This window comes from Zootoca vivipara, chromosome 5, assembly GCF_965207765.1.
Source record: "Zootoca vivipara chromosome 5, rZooViv2.hap1.1, whole genome shotgun sequence".
In the NCBI taxonomy this organism is placed as follows: Eukaryota; Metazoa; Chordata; class Lepidosauria; order Squamata; family Lacertidae; genus Zootoca; species Zootoca vivipara.
The window spans coordinates 95504717-95524055 of NC_142588.1; the positions used below are offsets into that span (position 1 = coordinate 95504717).

Genomic DNA, 19339 nt, shown 5'->3' on the forward strand with positions numbered 1-19339 from the left:
CCCCAGACAGGGGTCTTCCTATCCCATAATTTTCAGAGACAGTGTCCTTCAGAGAATCAGATGCTGGGAACAAAGAACAAGTGGAGTAGATCAATCCGCTTTTCTTGTCTGGATTGTAGAACATAGAATCAATTAATTGTAGAGTGGGAAGGCACCCTAAGAGCCATTTAGTCCAACCCCCTGCAATGCAAAAAGTATAGCGAATAGCTTTTTCATTTGGTCAATAGCAGTACACAACTCTCCCAGATTTGGAGATACTGCAAGCTCATCTCGAACTTGTTTTTGCGGAATTTGTGAGAAGACCTCAGCAGCTACAGGGGAGTTGCGGTTAAGGTGATGTTGGTAATGCAGTGCAATAGTTTCTTTATCTTTTAGAAGTGTGATACCGTCTGCCGAGTGTAGGAGGCATATGCCATGATTTATTGGCCCTGGCCCATAGATGGTCTTTGTGGCTTTGAAGAAACTCTGTGCATCATGAGTGTTGGCTAAGTGCTGGATCTCTTGAGCTTTTTTTAATCCACCGGGTGTTTTTTAGTTCTCTCTTTTAAAAAAAGGACACAAGGGAGAAACGTGCAAAGAGGAAGGCAGGCTTGGCAAATCCACACCATGATCAATTTCCACCCAGAAACCAATTTCCCCACTATGGAAAGACGTGTAGATCCAGAATTCCTCCACAGTCACTTACGGACTCATTGTTAAAACTGTGTTTATAGAAGACAATCTTACTCGGCTACGAGGGATCACCAAGGAAGAAGAAGGAGATAGCTCAGGGGTCCCCAGACTACGGCCCGGGGGCCGGATGCAGCCCAATTAGCCTGCCAATCCGGCCCGCGATGACCCCCGCCGCCCGCCGCCCGCTCTTACGGCACGCAGCGCAGCAGTGCTCTTCCGGGTTGGGAAAAAAGCGCCGAAAATCCTTTCTGTGCATGCGTATGGGCCTCTCCCGACCCGGAAGAAGTCATTTCTGGTGCACTTCCGGGTCGGGGGAGGCCCACGTGCATGTGCACAACGGATTTTCGGCGCTTTTCCCACCCTGGAAGCGCGCCGCCGCGCCCTCCGGCCCGCACAGGCGCACGCTCCCCCGCCCTCCGGCCCGCCGCGCGATCGGCACAGTGGGAACCGGCCCAAACGCCGGTAAGTCTGGGGACCCCTGAGATAGCTGATAGCTGCTTTTAGAAACAAGACAGGGACTTTGATGGGCCTTCACATTCATTCTTTTCAACCAAACCAACGGAGTCAACTGCGCCCCAAGGGTCCTCTTTGCTTTCTTTGGCCAAGTTGTCCTCTCCGGGGCAAGACTTCGCCTGCTCTGAATTTTGCAGACAGAATTCAGGCGTATTCCCCGGTCGAGTTGCCCATCTGAATGCACCTTGGCATTCTGAATTTATAGCAGTGTGGGCACCCGGCAACATCCCATGCCCATGCTTGCCTTCCGCACTGTGGCTTTGCAATGTGGGCTAATAATAATAATAATAATAATAATAATAATAATAATAATAATAATAAATTTTTATTTATACCCCGCCCTCCCCAGTCAAAAGCCAGGCTCAGGGCGGCTGACACCAACAGAATTACAATAAAACATAAAAACAATTAATTAAAATACAGATTAAAATACAGTATTAAAATTTAAAGTGCAGCCTCATTTCAAGTAGTCCATAAATCCAAGCCATGAGGGAGGAAAACACAGGGGTCAGGCTGAGTCTAACCCAAAGGCCAGGCGGAACAGCTCTGTCTTGCAGGCCCTGCGGAAAGATGACAAATCCCGCAGGGCCCTGGTCTCCTGGGAAAGAGCGTTCCACCAAGTTGGGGCCAGTACTGAAAAGGCCCTGGCTCTAGTAGAGGCCAATCTAGCCATTTTATGGCTCGGGATCTCCAGAATATTGTTGTTTGTGGACCTTAAGGTCCTCCGCGGGGCATACCAGGAGAGGCGGTCCCGTAGGTACGAGGGTCCCAAGCCGCAAAGGGCTTTAAAGGTCAAAACCAGCACCTTAAACCTGATCCTGTACTCCACCGGGAGCCAGTGCAGCTGGTAAAGCACTGGATGAATGTGATTCTGCAGCCGGGACCTTGTAAGGAGCCTCGCCGCGGCATTCTGCACCCGCTGGAGTTTCTGGGTCAGCTTTAAGGGCAGCCCCGTGTAGAGCGAGTTACAGTAGTCAAGCCTGGAGGTGATCGTGAAAGCTAGCAGAAAATGCCTGATTGCACATGGCCAGATGTGAGCTTTCTGAGAAGAGACCACACTACTTGGTAGAATAATTCACTAAATGGGGAGAGATGTTCCCATTGAAGCATGTCATCTACAGATTTCTGGATTCTGACGGACCCCTGATTTCCAAAACAACATCTTTTTCCTAGGCTGTTCCTTTCCCCGCAGATTTGTAGCATGAGGGTAATTGGAGACACATTTCCCCCCAGAGGTTTATTGCAGGCCATTTCTCAAAATTTGATGGCACAATTTTGGCGGGGATGGGGTGAGGGCTATCATAGTTTGGTGCCTTGCAGAAAAATGTTGAAATCCTGAAAAACAGTTTCCTCCGCCTCACAAATAATGCCCATGGAACTGGAAGTGTGCTGGAAAGCACAGCCCGATTAGCTGGAGAACTTTGTCTGCAAGGAAAACTACAAAGGGTTTTTGAGTTTTATCTTTTTAAAAGCCCCTCTGAGGTTTGTTTTTTTAATAATAATAATAATAATCAAGCCGTGTATGAATTTTATGAAATGCATACATGAGTAAAGTAAGTATGGTGGCCCAGACCAAATTCAGACCTTATTCTGTACTCCATTACAGGATGGAATCCAAAGGTTCTGAGATAATTTTCCATCATGCCACTCTCCCGTGTAGGAAAAATACATCTTCCAACTATTTCAACCTCTTCCAGAACAAACTTTCTATCACCTCTTCTGTGGCCATCAAGGCATTCTCTGCTCACCTGTGTCAAGAAATTCCCCCTTTTGTGTGCCTTGAGTCTCCTATCATTCAGTTTCCTTGAATGAGCCCTGGGCTTTGTAGACACAGCTCCTTAATACAGAAATATCTTATCCAGCCTTGCCTACCACCTTGGCTAAGTTCCAATTGATGTGTAACTGTGTACGCATGCATCACGCTTAACCCAGAAGTGACTTTAAAAACAACAAAAACAGCCCTGGAAAAGCCCAGAAAGGGCCAAATTTGAAGTGGTTGTTTGGTGATGACCTGTTCCTCCAGATCAGCGGCACAGCCATGGGCACCCGCATGGCCCCACAGTATGCCAACATCTTCATGGCAGATTTAGAACATCGTTTCCTAGACTCCTACCCACTCAAACCTCTCTTGTACCTACGATACATTGACGATATTTTTATTATCTGGACACATGGACAACAGACCCTGGAAACCTTCCACCAGACATTCAATGACTTTCACCCCACCATCAACCTAACAATGAATCAATCCATGCAAGAAATACATTTTTTGGACACTACTATAAAAATACAGGATGGACGTATAGACACCACCTTATACAGAAAACCAACTGACCGACAAACATATCTACATGCTTCTAGCTACCATCCTAAACATACCAAACAATCCATCGTATACAGCCAGGCCTTACGTTACAACCGTATCTGTTCCAACTCTACAGACAGAGAATCTCACCTAAGAGATCTACAGCAAACCTTTTTAGAACTAAAATATCCACCTGATGAAGTTAAACAACAGATCAACAGAGCCAGACTGATACCTAGGGAGAACCTGCTGCAAGACAGACCCAAAAAAGAAAATAACAGAACACCACTAGTCATCACATACAGCTCCCAAGTTAAAACAGTACAACGCATCATCAGAGATCTACAGCCTCTCCTGGACAATGACAGCTCCCTTTCTCAAGCTCTGGGAGGAAGACCTTTCATTGCCTACAGACAGCCACCCAATCTTAAACAACTCCTCACCCACAATAATACAACCACCAGACTTAACATGGACACTGGTACCAGAGCCTACAATAAACCCAGATGCCAACTTTGCTGCCACATACACCCGGACAACATCATTACTGGCCCCAACAACAGCCAACATACCATCTCAGGACTATTTAATTGCTCATCTTCTAACATTGTGTATGCCATCAAATGCCAACAGTGCCCTTCAGCTCTCTATATTGGACAAACAGGCCAAATCCTACGCCAAAGGATAAATGGACATAAATCTGACATCAGGAACCATAAGACTGAAAAACCAGTAGGAGAACACTTCAATCTCCCAGGACATTCTATACAAGATCTCAAAGCAGCTGTTTTATTACAGAGAAATTTCAGGAACAGACTGGAAACAGAAGTTGCTGAATTGGAAATCATTACCAAGCTTAAAACCATGGAAGCACCTGGGATGAATAGAGACATCGGATTCTTATCTCATTATGCATGATCAAGCTTTCTTTAGCACCTCAGCCCAGGACTAATTGCAGCCATCAGCAGCCATTAACAGCCATCTCCAGGTTTACCACTCCCATCAGCCCATCACCCATTCCCACCCACCCCCACCACCCTCTGTATATATATAGGGTCTGACACTTCTGTTTCTAGTGTATCTGAAGAAGTGTGCATGCACACGAAAGCTCATACCAAAATATAAACTTAGTTGGTCTTTAAGGTGCTACTGAAGGAATTTTTTTATTTTGCTTCGACTCAGACCAACACGGCTACCTACCTGTAACCCATTTTGGGGGGTTCAGGTCAAAATTGCTGAGCTTCTTTTTGAGAGAAGGAAGGCCTGTTTTTTTAGGGGTTCAGGTCAAAGTTGCTGAGCTTTTTTTAGGGGAGCCAAAGTTGGTGAGCTTCTTTGGGGGGAGCCAGTGATCTACCACAGACGTCCAGTGATCTACCGGTAGATCACGATCTACCTGTTGGACATGCCTGTCTTATATCATTCCTCGGACATTAAGTTGCACCAAGGAAAGGTCGCCTTAAACTTTTAAGTCCAGGCTTCCACCTCAGGTCTTTTTTCTATTTGCTTTGTGTTTCATGTGGTCATAGCGTTACTGATCAACTGGCCTTTAATCAGCCGACTCTTCTCTGGCAAGGGGAGCCTTTGTTTTGTTTGTTTCAAATTTTGTTTCATTTTATTGCAAATAGTGTTACTTGATTGTTTTACGATGCCTGAGATTTCGATATTTTATTTTAGTGGGCTTGCAATGTCCAGATGGCAGCGGCATTCAGCTTTGGGCTCACGGATTGTGCATCCGTCCAGAAATAGTAAAGGCCTTGCCTTGGAGTTTTCTCCAAATCTCCCGTCTCCATCCCACCCACCCACTCGAACAGATTCTGATTTATCGCAGCAAGCTGAGTGGCATAATTGAATCCAGGCTCTCAGGAAATGAAAGCAGTCGATTTGGTCATCATTACCGAGCGACGGCTGTGGGGAGGAGAAGGAGTGTTTTGGTTCCAGGAGCAGCCTTTGCGGTTTGTGTCCTGGCCAGAATCCTTGCTGATGCCTCTGGCAAATTGCCAGGTCCAACTCCATCCCTTGGAGGCGGGATGGGACCCCTGCCTGCGATGGATTAGCTGCCCCGGGTGGCAAAGGTGGGCTTCCAGGGAAGTGGGTTTCTGCCTCAAGTTATCCTGTGACTTGGAAGGGATGCTTCTAAAATTATCTCCCTGTCCAAATTCCTCCCTGGATGCTAGGATTCTAAATGCCTCTGCCTTCTGCCCCAGGGAGAGATGATGCATTAGGAATTTCTCTTTTCTGAATGGTCTGCAAAATCCATGTGCAGACACAGCTTGCAGCGGTTTTGAGAGCCTCCGTAGAAACAAAGAAAGTCATCTTCTACTGACTCAGACCTGTTGGTCCGTCTTGCTCAGCATTGTCTACACCAGGGATCAGCAAACTTTTTCAGCAGGGGGCCGGTCCACTGTCCCTCAGACCTTGTGGGGGGCCGGACTATATTTTGAAAAAAAAAATGAACAAATTCCTATGCCCCACAAATAACTCAGAGATGCATTTTAAATAAAAGGATACATTCTACTCATGTAAAAACATGCTGATTCCTGGACCGTCGGCGGGGCGGATTTAGAAGGCGATTGGGCCGCATCCGGCCCCCGGGCCTTAGTTTGGGAACCCCTGGTCTACACTGACTGGTAACAGCTCTATCCAGAACTTCGGCATTCAAAGCAGGTGTCCTGCCGCCCAAGGCATCAGCTGAAAGAAATCATTTACAATCTAGTAAAGATGGCAGCAACTGGGAGGGAATTGCAGGAATACAGAGCTGCCAGCGAAAAGGCCCTCTCTCTTGACCCTTCCAGTCTAAATGATTTGTGTTGAAGTGCTGCATGCCGAGCCTCTGAGGCCAATCTTAAAGGTTACTGAACCAAGAAATAGCAAGATCCTCTTCCTAGTGTGGAGGGGCATTTCAGTGACCACACCAAAAATGCTTTAGATGCGCCCATTCATACAAGCTTACCCAAATGGTTTTTTTGTGTGCCCTGTTTGTTTGTTGTTGTTGTTTTTAAAGTAGTGTGTATGTGCATATTAATAGCATAGTGCATGCATGTGTGAAGGGAAACTTATAGGAATTGAAAAATAGGCAACGACCAATTGACGCGGTTCTAATTGATGTGTAACTGTGTACGCATGCATCATGCTGAACCCAGAAGTGACTTTAAAAATGGCAAAAACAGCCCTGAAAAAGCCCAGGAAGGGCCAAAGGCATGAAAACGCTGCCTTACAATCCCAGAAGCCCTTTCACCACCTGTTAGAATCATAGAATCATAGAGTTGGAAGAGACCACAAGGGTCATCCAGTCCAACCCCCTGCCAAGCAGGAAACACCATCAAAGCATTCTTGACATATCCCTGTCAAGCCTCTGCTTAAAGACCTCCAAAGAAGGAGACTCCACCACACTCCTTGGTAGCAAATTCCAATGTCGAACAGCTCTTACTGTCAGGAAGTTCTTCCTAATGTTTAGGTGGAATTTTCTTTCTTGTAGTTTGAATCCGTTGCTCCGTGTCCGCTTCTCTGGAGCAGCAGAAAACAACCTTTCTCCCTCATCTATATGACATCCTTTTATATATTTGAACATGGTTATCATATCACCCCTTAACCTTCTCTTCTCCAGGCTAAACATACCCAGCTCCCTAAGCCGTTCCTCATAAGGCATCGTTTCCAGGCCTTTGACCATTTTGGTTGCCCTCTTCTGGACACGTTCCAGCTTGTCAGTATCCTTCTTGAACTGTGGTGCCCAGAACTGGACACAGTACTCCAGGTGAGGTCTGACCAGAGCAGAATACAGTGGTACTATTACTTCCCTTGATCTAGATGCTATACTCCTATTGATGCAGCCCAGAATTGCATTGGCTTTTTTAGCTGCTGCATCACACTGCTGACTCACTGTTGAGACCTGGAGTTTTAGCAAGGAGGTTTGGAGGGAGTGAATGTTGTGGAGTTTAGTCAGGTTTGGCGTTTGGTAAGTGCTGCTGGTTTTCAAAAGGGAGTTCCAAAGGTCCAGAGGCTGTTTGCTGGCTTTTCCAATGGTGTTTCAAATATTCGTGATTTCACGTAAACAAGTGGTGCCTCAGAATGCAACCCCCACTGAAATGGGGAGTTGCGTGATATTATGCAGAAACATTGACCTATGTCTGACAAATATATGTTATTTCCACGGGGGGGGGGGGCAAATTTTGTGTGTAATTGTGTTTATGATTAATGTATAGTACGTTATTGTATAGCGTATTATTCCTTACACCCCAGTGGAGGATTCTCATATAATGTATGCTTTCTAATAGATCAGGCTATTGCGTAGTCCTATATTTAGTCCAAAAAATTGTTTCGCATTTTTGCAAAAGTCGCAGCTCAGTCGTTCATGCTGTCCTTGTTATGAAAAATGTACCCCAAAATGCGTTGCCTTTTAAGAAGGACAGACGCGGGTCGGAAGCTCCAAAGTTTGCACTAAGTTCAGCTCCGCCGGGAAAATGACAGAGACCACACGATGCTGTCAGGAAAAACAAACTGATCCCTTTATTGCAGAATGCAAAGCTACAGCTGTAGGGTCCCTGCCTCTGGAAAGAAGGAAGGAACCCCGGAAAATGGTAAAGTCCCCTTATATACCCTCCTGTCCCTGCATGGAAATCTCTGGACTGGGAGGGAGGGGGAGACAAGGGCGACGGGTGGGGGGTCGGATTAGCTGGGTGGGGAGATGACTTTTCCTTTCAGATGGAGAGATGTCAATCGCTCTTCTCCTGTCGCTGATGGTGCTCCCTGTTGTTTGGCAGGAAGGGCAATCAGTCGAGATGGGTGCAGAGGTGGGGCAGTTCCTGGCGATTTCCGTGGGGTGGAAGTCCGCCCGGCAGGTGTTTTCCTCCAGGCCATGGAAGGGTGGGCTACGTTGAGGATGGCAATTTATTTGAATAAAGTTGTTCCAGCTAATCCCTCTATTGTCCGTGTGTCCTTGAATGGGTATAGGGTGGTAGTAGGGCAAGGTTCAGGTGAGTTGGGATCATACAGGGTTCATACAGAAAATATACCTGGAAAACATACCTAATACAGGGATTTCTAATTAAAAGGTAGCAGTCCTGACATATACAGTTCTAAGATATAAAACAGCAATTCTAATACAGAGGCAGCGGATAGAGATTTCATGGTAAGAGAACATATAATAGGCTGTATTATTAACTTGAGTAGAAAAGTGTCACTTTGGATTTGGGCGGTTCCCCCCCCCTTCTTCTGGAAACATTGTTTTGTTCTGGGCGGAGGGGAGGTGGAGAGGGGAAATGTGTGAGTTTATGCTAACTGTTGTGCATATGCAGATCCTTAAGCCTTCCTTCAGGCAGGGTCGTGTCCTAGCGGGAGGGGTGGGGAGACAGGGAAGATGGCATTGAACAGGATTCTGGGTATTGCAGCTGTCAAATTCTGTCACCCCTCTCTGTTCATTAATAATGGTGTCCTGCAAACCCCCCCCCCCCCCCAATATGATTTTATAACATCCTCATGGCTTTAAAAGAGGATGGGACACATTCATGGAAGAGAAGGCTATCAATGACTACTAGCCAAAATGGCTCTACTCTGCCTCCACAGTGGGAGGCAGCAATGTTCCCGAATTTCAGTTACTGGAAACTGCAGGAGGGGAGAGTTGCTCCTGCACTCACTGTGAGAAGAGCTCTCTCTCTCTCTCTCTCTCCCCTTGTCCTCCCTCAAAGGCCCTAAAACCCTGCTTACGAAACAAAACAACGGGGTGGTGATTCAATTAAACAGCAAAGCATCTTTGAGGTCTGCTCCTTGTTGTGATGGCCTCTGAAATGTCTGGCACGCTGCAGCTGTGGCTGCTCTGAGACAGGATCCAGCTTCTGCTAAAACAATTCTGAAGATATCAAAGCCCAGGCACTGGGACCACATTCCGACAACATTTCGAGAGGTTCTTTGGGGAGCGCAGGAGAAAAACGTCTTCTTCCTTCCTTGGTATTTATGGGTTTCATTAATTCTACCCCGACCCAAGATTCATTTCATTTTCCAGATGGAACTGTCACATTCTGTGCCTGCCCTCAAACTTTTCAAGTAAGAAACCTCTAGCACAGTTACTCAAACTTAAAATTCCTAGTAAAGTGCGGATGGAGGACAGAGGCTTCTGTCAGGGGGTGTTATGTACTGAGCTGAATCATAGAACAATAGGATCCAGAATCAGCAGTCTGATTGGTCCGCAGGAGCCACCCAATCCAGCTCCAGGTGGAAGTGAATCCGCAACCTGATTGGCCTGCAGGAGCAGCCAATCAGGCTGCTGGCAGAAGTCAATCCACAAACTGATTGGCCCACAGGTGTAGCCCTGAAGTAGCCAATCACGCAAAGCCCATTGTGTAAATTATGTATATAAGCAGATGGTTTTGGGGAAATGGCATTCTTCTTCTCTTTGATGACTATGAGCTGAATAAAGAGCATGAAATCCACTCTCGACTCCGAGTATATTTCAGATTCTTTAGCTAAGATTCCCCGTATTGGATGACCCTCAGGGTCCCTTCCAATTCAATTGCAGTTCTGTTGTTCTATATAAGGGATCAGCAAACCTTTTCAGCAGGGGGCCGGTCCACTGTCCCTCAGACCCTGTGGGAGGCCAGACTATGTTGCCATGATTATGACCTGCATTTTTGGCAAAAACCCTTATTGGGACCAATCCCAATGTTGCACAAATGTCATTTTTTTTTGGGGGGGGGTGTTCCCTCATACATCCACGCTGCTTCCTTTGCGTTTTACACGTTGGTGTAAAACCCAATTTATCTCGTAAGGTGGGGTGGGGGGCTGAGGTAAGTGTGCCATTCTTGTCAGCCCTGGAGAGCGTGTCCGCATGCATGGGTGAAGGGAAAAGTCGCTGGCCACGCTAAAGCGCATTATCTAATCAAAGATAATGCGGGTTGCGGAAGGGATGTAGAAATCCTCCTGGTTTGGGTGGGTGCTGGGGATCTGCAAGACAGTGTGATTAGGGGGCGTGCATGAATGAATGAGTAATTCTGATTGGCTAATGGGCCCCCTATTTATTCCTGGCATCTTTTGAATTTGGTCACTTTTGAATCGGAGCTGGTACTTTCCAAATTGGACAGATGGTGATGGTCCTGACCCAAGTGGTCAGATGGAAATTGGTCCTGTCCCAAAGCGGGGGACAAAAGCCTAAGCCAACACTCAACTAAATAATTGTAATTAAATAAAGTTGTGGCCAAAATAATGCCAAAAACCCAAACCAAAATTAAGTGTCCTGGTGTGAGTTATTTGGGGGGATTTCGGGCATCCTCGTCACGCAAGTCAGGCCGGTGCCGCTCAAGCAAAAACGTTCTTTTCCCTGAACCGTCCCTGGGCCAGGTCTAGAAGGCAATTGGGCCTGATCCGGCCCGAGGACCTTAGTTTGCCGACCCATGTTCTATATCAGGCAACCCCAAACTGCGGCCCTCCAGATGTTTTGGCCTACAACTCCCATGATCCCTAGCTAACAGGACCAGTGGTCAGGGAAGATGGGGATTGTAGTCCAAAACATCTGGCGGGTCGAAGTTTGGGGATGCCTGTTCTATATGATGAGCTCACATTGTTTAAATCCCTGCCCATCATTGCTGCCGATTGGTGGAAGTGGCAAAGCCCATGGTTTCTGGCTATTAATGTCACTACACAAAAAGACCTCCCTGAAGAGGCCCAAACAGTCGATAGAATCAAACCTGCCTACCGTCTAATGCTGTGATGACATGAAACGCAAAGTAAATCCACCCCCTTGCCCTTGTTTATGAGACCTGTTACATCAACCAGTATCTGTGCCTCCTCCACCTTAGGTAAGGAAAATTCATTCCCAAGGGAAAACTGCAAACCATGCTAACTTTTCTCCAGCTAGTTATTTGCCTATGTACATAGTAAGAACATGGGAAATCCTCTGCAGGACTTGAATAAAGTATTGACTTGAATAAAGTATTGGAGGGGCCCCAATAAGCCCTGCTCTCACAATGGTGCACAGACACTATTTGAATATATCACCTATTATTATTTCATGTTATAGCAAGTTTCTAGAGACTAGATTATGAGTCTTTGTAAATTGTGTTTCTAAAGGAACTTTTGTTATTGCCAAATACCAATGTGTTTGCATTATTAAGTTTGTTACGGATGAAAAATCATTTTAAGCTAGAGCTGAATAATTATTTCACTATTAATATACTTCTCAATTGTATTTCACTATTAATATACTTCTTAATTTTATTTCAGTTCAACAACTACTTTGATAAAATAAATATTTTGTGATGTGCAAATGGCTTTAGATACCTATTAGGTCCATAAATTACCATATAGCATATAAAGGTAAAGGTAAAGGTAAAGGGACCCCTGACCATTAGATCCAGTCAAGACCAACTCTGGGGTTGCGGTGCTCATCTCATGTTACTGGCCGAGGGCGCTGGGGTACAGCTTCCGGGTCATGTGGCCAGCATGACAAAGCCACTTCTGGCGAACCAGAGCAACGCACGGAAACGCCGTTTACCTTCCCGCTGTAGCGATACCTATTTATCTACTTGCACTTTGAGGTGCTTTCGAACTGCTAGGTTGGCAGGAGATGGGACCGAGCAACGGGAGCTCACCCTGTCACAGGGATTTGAACTGCCGACCTTCTGATCAGCAAGCCCTAGGCTCTGTGGTTTAACCCACAGTGCCACAGCACCATATAAAAAACTGTGGCAATTAGTTGTTGACAAAGGACAGCTGGACATAGAAAGGGCCCCATTACTTTCAGGAGCTGAGGGCCTCATCAAACCTAAATCCGGCCCTGGCAATGCCCATCAACTTTTGGGGTCCCTAGCCCCCTCAAATATGTTATTGGGGAGGCGAAGACCCCCTCGGCCCCTCCTGCTCCTAGGCTGCAGGATTAGGCCAACAGTCCCTGCAGTCCGACATCCTGTGCTCAGCCAGATGCACCAGTGGAAGCCGTAAATTGCAATCGAAATGTTGCAGGGTGTGGCCCACACCTAGGTCTCGAACGTGCCTGCAGCCCTGCTGAGCACCTTCTTCCCCCAAGGCTCTCCAAAGAGGCGAGCTGAGGCGAGCCTTGAGTTTGGGAGCTGTCAGCTGTGTGTACGTTGGAGCTGGCTGATGAGATAATTTCATTTTCATGTTCTCCGTGTTTCCGTTCTGCTTCCAAGAGGACTCCCAGAGCAGCGAGCAATTACGCACTGAAAGCAAATGTAATAAAACAAACGGGAGAATGTGATTTCCAGAGGGGGAGCCCGGCTGGGCTGCAGCAGCAAACCCAGGAAAGGGTCATTTGGCTCTTGAAAGGCAGACAAAGCTACAGTATTATGACTTCAGCTCCTGTAGGCAAGAGACCTCTTCACTGGATGCAGTCTGCTCTTGGTGGGCTTACACACTCCTGGGCGAAGGGTGTGTTTGTGTGTGTGAGTGTGAATGTGTGTGCAAAATGTAAATGTTAGAGTAAGGGGGGAAGGAATCTCAAAAAGCACGTGTGCACTTCCTTATTACTTCAGATCTCTGTTGAGAGGCTGTCTGAGGTAAGGTCACACCCACTTTCTATCACATGCAAAAGGAAGGATGCTCCAGGCCAGGAGGAACAGGAAGTTTCAACTGGCTGGACCAAACATTCCCTCGCAGGTCTTCTCTAGCATTTCAAGGAATGTTGTACTCAACTGCCTCTCATGGATCACATCCCACAGTGTCGCTGCATCCGCCGGATCATTTGGGTTGCCCTTCTCTGACCCTTCTCGGTGGTGGCACCCGCCCTGTGGAACGCCCTCCCATCAGATGTCAAAGAGATAAACAACTACCTGACATTTAGAAAACATCTGAAGGCAGCCCTCTTTAGGAAAGTTTTAAATGTGTGACATTTTAATGTATTTTAATCTTTGTTGGAAGCTGCCCAGAGTGGCTGGGGAAACCCAGCCAGATGGGCGGGGTACAAATAATATATTATTATTATTATTATTATTATTATTATTATTATTATTATTCTGCCAGAGATTCTCAAGCTGCGATTCCTGCACTGCAGCGGGTTGAACTGGATGATCCTTGGGGGTCCCTCCCAACCGTACAATTCTATGATCCTGCAATCTGGGGTCCAACTCCCCACCACCACCGCCTTTCCCGAGTTTGCACTGTCCCTCATTTTAATCATGTAGCAGGTAGAGCCGGCTGCAAGCAGCAGTTTGGTGCAGATCCCACCCTGCAGGGCCCTTTGCAGAAATGTGCTGCACGATGCTCCTTCCACGCAGGCTTTTCGGAATCAATGACCTCTGGCCCGAAGCCCCCTCCCCTCCCCACACCTTCCCCTCCCTGCTCCAGGTGCTTCCCCCTTGGACACTTTCCAGGATGAGAAGTCTTAAAGTGTTGTTTGAAGCCGTCTCCCAAAATGCCAACCGCTCCGGCGAGTCAAGGAAAGGGGCTGAGGTTTTGAACGGGAGGGAGGAATGGCACGTTTGCGCCCTGGAGGTAGAAGGTGGGGCAGCCATGCTCAACACCGGGTGGGTTTTTTCCTGGCCTCGCAGAGCCCTGCCTGGACGTGCTCGGCACGGAACACGAAGTTCGCATTGCAAGCGAGGAAGGAAAGCGAGTGCGTAATTGATAACCACCAGGGTGCTCTTAGCAGAGCTGGCTGCCAGGGACGGCCACATTCCTTCTTAAGAGCTGCTGCAGAAAAACCTCTGGCTTTCTGCAAGTTTCAAGAGGTTGCGGAACACAGGAAGCTGCCTTGTACGGAGTTGGACTCGCTGGTCCATCTAGCTCTGTTCTGTCCACTCTGACTGGCAGCAGCCTTCCAGGTTTGGGGACAGGGGCTCTGGAAATGCCAGGGATTGAAATCAGAAGGACCTTTTGCATGCAAAGCAGATGCTCTGGCACAGAATCATGGCCCTTCATCTCAGGTTGTGGGTTCGAGCCCCACGTTGGGATGCGTATCCCTGTTTTTTTAATCCACTGTTTTCCCAGAGCTCTGCTGAACTGCATGTACAGTACAAGGCGAGACGCCTCTTGCTGCCAGTTAAGCAAACAGCCCGTTTTATGAGTTCTGGCAGTTGCTTCCCATTTCCGAAAAGCTCATTTGCAGAGACACCTCCATGGCCCAGAGGTTGTGAGGAAATCTGTGCCGCTTGCCGCATTTGCTCTGGCATCGCCCTTTCCCATCGGGACATCCTTATTATGATATTTGTTTGTTTATTTCCCACCCTCTGCCGTGAGGTCCTGGGAGGGTTATAACATTAAAGCACAATATGAAAAACCATTTTGTTTTGTTTTTTTTAAAGACTTACAGTCATAAAAACAAGGTGGGCTCTGAAAACTTGCACCTCAAGTGTCAGAAGGCCGAGGTAAAGAAGACTGAGTGGATAATGAACTGGCAGACAATGCAGCTGTTTTTCAAAAGGGGGTTATATGAGATCTAAATGGAACCCCAGCGGGGATCCAGCTGTTGCATTTTGGAGCAATTGACCTTTCCGAATCACCTTCAAGGGCGGAACCACGTAGAGAGCATCACAGTAGTCCAAGCTGGAAATTACCACAACACAGAGTTGTTGGCAGCTGTCTGTCTCACGAGACAATGGAGTGCACCTCCGGGGGTGAACTCACACAGGTGTGTTAGCAGCACCAAAGTGACCCCCCTGGGCAGTGTGTCCGGAAGTCCTGGGACGCCCAGCTTGGGGGTAATTCTGTTTTCTTTTTGAAATCATTTTCATTTGGTTTTACAAATACAAATATGTATTATCCACATACACAGATTCCTCTGAATCTCAGCACTTCCCCCACCCCCTCCATACTCTAACTTCCATGGTAATTTTTACATTACAAGTGAAATCAAAATCCTGCCAGTGTTTCCATCTGCTAACAGCAGTCTCCCAAATCTTCCCCATTCTTTTATAAAAAAAGTTGTCCTCTTGGTTTCAGAGTTTTCCAGTCAGTTTTGCCATTTCGGTGTAGTTTAGCAGCTTGGTTTGCCATGCCTCTCTCTGGTCGGGACTTTGTCTTCTTTCCATCTCTGGGCTAGCAACATCTGGGCAGCTGTTGTTCTATACATGAAAAGTCTTTTCTGCTGCCTTTGAGTTTCGGTACCTGTAATTCCTAATAAAAAAGCTTCTGGTTTCTTAACAAAAGTTATTATAAACATTTTTTTCCCCATTTCATTATATACCATCTCCCAGAAAGCTTTTATTACCATACAAGTCCACCACATATGATAAAAGGTCCCTTCTTTTTCTTTACATTTCCAGCAGGTATTTGAATTTGTCCTATACATTTTTGCTAACTTACTAGGAGTCAAATACCACCGGTATTTCATTTTCATATAATTTTATTTCAGTGTGCAACATGCCGTAAATTTCAAGTCTGCTTGGGGGTAATTCTAGTTCCACTGTTGTCACTTGAGGCTCATGTGGCTGCAAACCACCCTGTGATCTTCAGAGGAAGGGCAATATATTAATGTAACAACAACAACAACAACAACAACATGATGATGACTGATTAAAATGGTATAATACTGCTATAAAAGTACTGTGCATAAGGGTCTTTATTCATGTTCATTCATTCTATTGGGTCTACTCTGAGTAAAACTTGCTTGACTCCCACCCGTGGTGTTTTCATTGTTGTACTTCATTTTGGCCTTGTGTAAATAAATACACGTGGGTGGCGCTGTGGGTTAAACCACAGAGCCTAGGGCTTGCCAATCAGAAGGCTGGCGGTTCGAATCCCCGTGACGGGGTGAGCTCCCATTGCTCGGTTCCTGCTCCTGCCAACCTAGCAGTTCGAAAGCACATCAAAGTGCAAGTAGATAAATAGGTACCGCTCCGGTGGGAAGGCAAACGGCGTTTCTGTGCGCTGCTCTGGTTCCCCAGAAGCGGCTTAGTCATGCTGGCCACATGACCTGGAAGCTGTCTGTGGACAAACGCTGGCTCCCTCAGCCTATAGAGCAAGATGAGCGACACAACCCCAGAGTCGTCCGCGACTGGACCTAATGGTCAGGGGTCCCTTTACCTTTAAATAAATAAACCCTCTGGGATCTGCTGTGGAGCAGACACGCTCTCCCCTTATTTCTTTCTTTATACTTTATGTCAGAAAAATTATGTACTGCTTGTTCGTAGAAAACCTCAGAACGCTTTGCAAGGAGCCTCAGAGCCTCTTTCTTTCCCTTTTCTTTGCAGCTGAACCAGTTGGACAAGGCAGCTGCTGCCGCCCACACCTTCTTCCTGGCGAACCCGGAGCACATGGAGGTTCAGCAAGACCTGGAGAATTACAGGACCTCAGCGGGGAAGGTGGACCTGATCGACCGAGAGGCCCGACCGCACATGGTAATGTTGCCGAAGAGCGACATTGGGCCTCTTTATGGATCTGAAACAGAACCACCCTTGAAATGTTACTGGAAATAACATGCAAAGCAAATCTGGTGGGATCCTGCTTGGGCAAAATCTTGGTGGGTCAACATGGGAGTTTCAGTAAGGTGAACCAAATGCTCTCTGGGGGCTACAGCACATCCTGAGATGTCCCCATCAGCTGTGTTGGCCAGAGCAGATGCTTGCTGTGGTCCAAAATATGTGGAGGACATCATCTTGGTCTAGGGAGTGGAGAGAAATGGATGCTTTTTTTCTTTTTCTGAATCTGCCCTGCATCTAAGAGGCTAGTGACCAATACTGACCAGTAGCAGATCTCAAGGAGATCCTACCTTGCCTCTCTGAGAATGCAGAGTGGGGTCTTTGGCTCATCTGCCACTGAGCCGTGGGTTCTCTGGACTTCCAGCGCTGTCTCACTTGCTTTTTGGGGGGGTCCCCCTCTTTGGTGGTCTCCGCCAGTGACATCTTGCTCCTAAGGTTCAATCTTTCATGGTATGGATCTTTAGGAAAGAGAAATGAAACTGCCAGTATCATAACGCCTTTATACAAAACTATGGTGTGACCACATTCGAAATACTGCATAGGGTTCTGGTCACCTCATCTCAAGAAGGATATTGTAGCATTGGAAAAGGTTCAGGAAAAGGCAACCAAACTGGTCAGGGGGGTGAAGTGACTTCCCTGCGCAGAAAGGCTTCACCACTGGGGACTATTTAGTTCAGGCCAGAGGTTTTCAACCTTTTGGGGTCCACAACTCCCTTGTCCAACTCCCTTCTTTCTGCGGCACCCCTGTGGGACTCAAGAACCCAGTTATGCAACCCCTTGCCTGCAGAGCTGGCAGCCTGCCCTCCTTTTTCAAACACGCTCCCTTGTGCAGTGTTCCCTTGGCCTCCCCTCCCCTCTCCTTGGGAGTCCTCTGGGCAGCTGCTTCTGCTGCCCCTGGTCTCTGACCTGCCCCAAGGAGAGGTACCTCCTCACATGGCCCCACAGGGGCCTGGGACTTGTCTGTCCATTCCCAACAGCAAGGGCTGGCAGACTGGCCTCCCTTCCCACTTGCTTGCTTACTCCAAGGTCACCTCAGCTCCTGGCAACCAGCACCTCCTGGCCAGCCCCAGAGGCACTATTCTCCTGGGGAGCCTGCAGCCAGGGCTGCTGCAACAAACAGGTGTGCAAGCCTTTGGGAGGCAGAGACTTCAGAGGGCATCCGAGGAGGGAGGGAAGGAAAGAGGGACAGAGGCCAGTGTTGCCAGTTGTGGGAATGTTAGGGATGTGGATTAGGATATATTATTAGATAGATCCTATCCAAGCTTGTGTCAGCAAGCTTCCAATATCAGCAGAGTGACATTCCCCTTTTGTGCGCAGCAAAGCGTGTGCGTTCAGGTTTGCTAAAACCTGTACAATATTATACTTCCTGGCAAAGTCCCCTTTGTCCCTCTCAAAAGAAATACACAACACAGTGTTTATAAAATAAGATAGAGCTTACTTACAGTTTCATCCTGAGTTAACAGCATAATCTCAGAAAGGCAGGCTTACGTAGAAAATTTACAACTATGTACATCTGGAGACTACTTAGTAAAGTAAGGCTCCATCTGGTCTCTCTCTTGGCTGCAGGCCAAGAGGGAGAACCATCCTAACTGGAGATTCTCTGGAGATATGTTCCCATTGAAGGAGAAATGGCTAAGAGAGAGAATGGCTGCTGGCTGGGAGCTTTTGTCTGCCAGCTAATCCATCTCATCTGCATATCTGGAGGAACAGGAACTTAGCCAGGTCTTCCCCCAGGTGAGTTCCTCTTAGTGGACACTCTAGGAACTGTTGTGACTTGTCTGCCCCAGTGTTCCATCCCACACCAGTGGCACTCCTGAGCATCATTCAAGGCACCCTAGGGTGCCACGGCACACAGGTTGAAAACCACTGGTTTAGGGGAAAGAAGAGGAAGGGGTGACCTGGTGGAGGTTTATGAAACCATGTGTGGCATGGAGGAAATGGATAGAGTTTTCCTCCCTCTCTTCTAACACTAGAACGCCAATGAGCATTGAAGGAAGCTGAGTATTTGAAGATTCAGGACAGATCAAATGGAGTCCTTCTTCACACAGCGCACAGTTAAACTATTTCCCATGTCCTTTTGGTATTACAGGAGGACTATCTTTTGGGAGTGAAGCATTACGACAAAGAAGAGTACCACGCGGCCATTGAGTTCCTGGAAAGGGCGCTGAGGGGCTACCACGTGGCTGATACAGAGTGCCGGGTCTTGTGCGAAGGATCGCAGAAATTTGAGGACTATGAATACCTGGACTATAAGGCCACCCTCTACGAAGGGATCGCAGGTAGGGAGTTCCAGAGTGTGGGTGCAGCCATGAATACAAATGCAGAATACAGGGGGTATTTTGTGACCCCCGTGACAGGGCAAAGGTGGACTGATTCAAGGGGTTGAGGGGCACATGTGAGGTAACAGGTCTGAAGGGTTGAAGGCAGTGGTGTCCAAACTTTTTTCAAAGAGGGCCAGATTTGTTGAAGTGAAGGGCCTTGAGGGCTGACC

At 47.3% G+C, this 19339-nt stretch overlaps 1 protein-coding gene across 1 annotated transcript in view; it reads left to right on the plus strand.

Moving 5' to 3' along the window:
• P3H2 (prolyl 3-hydroxylase 2) overlaps positions 1-19339 on the plus strand; it is a 111025-nt gene that overhangs the window by 55138 nt on the left and 36548 nt on the right. Inside the window, exons 2-3 of the mRNA XM_060274256.2 lie at positions 16621-16767; positions 18938-19127. Coding sequence (XP_060130239.2) covers positions 16621-16767; positions 18938-19127 — 337 coding nt within the window. The remainder of the gene's footprint in view (positions 1-16620; positions 16768-18937; positions 19128-19339) is intronic.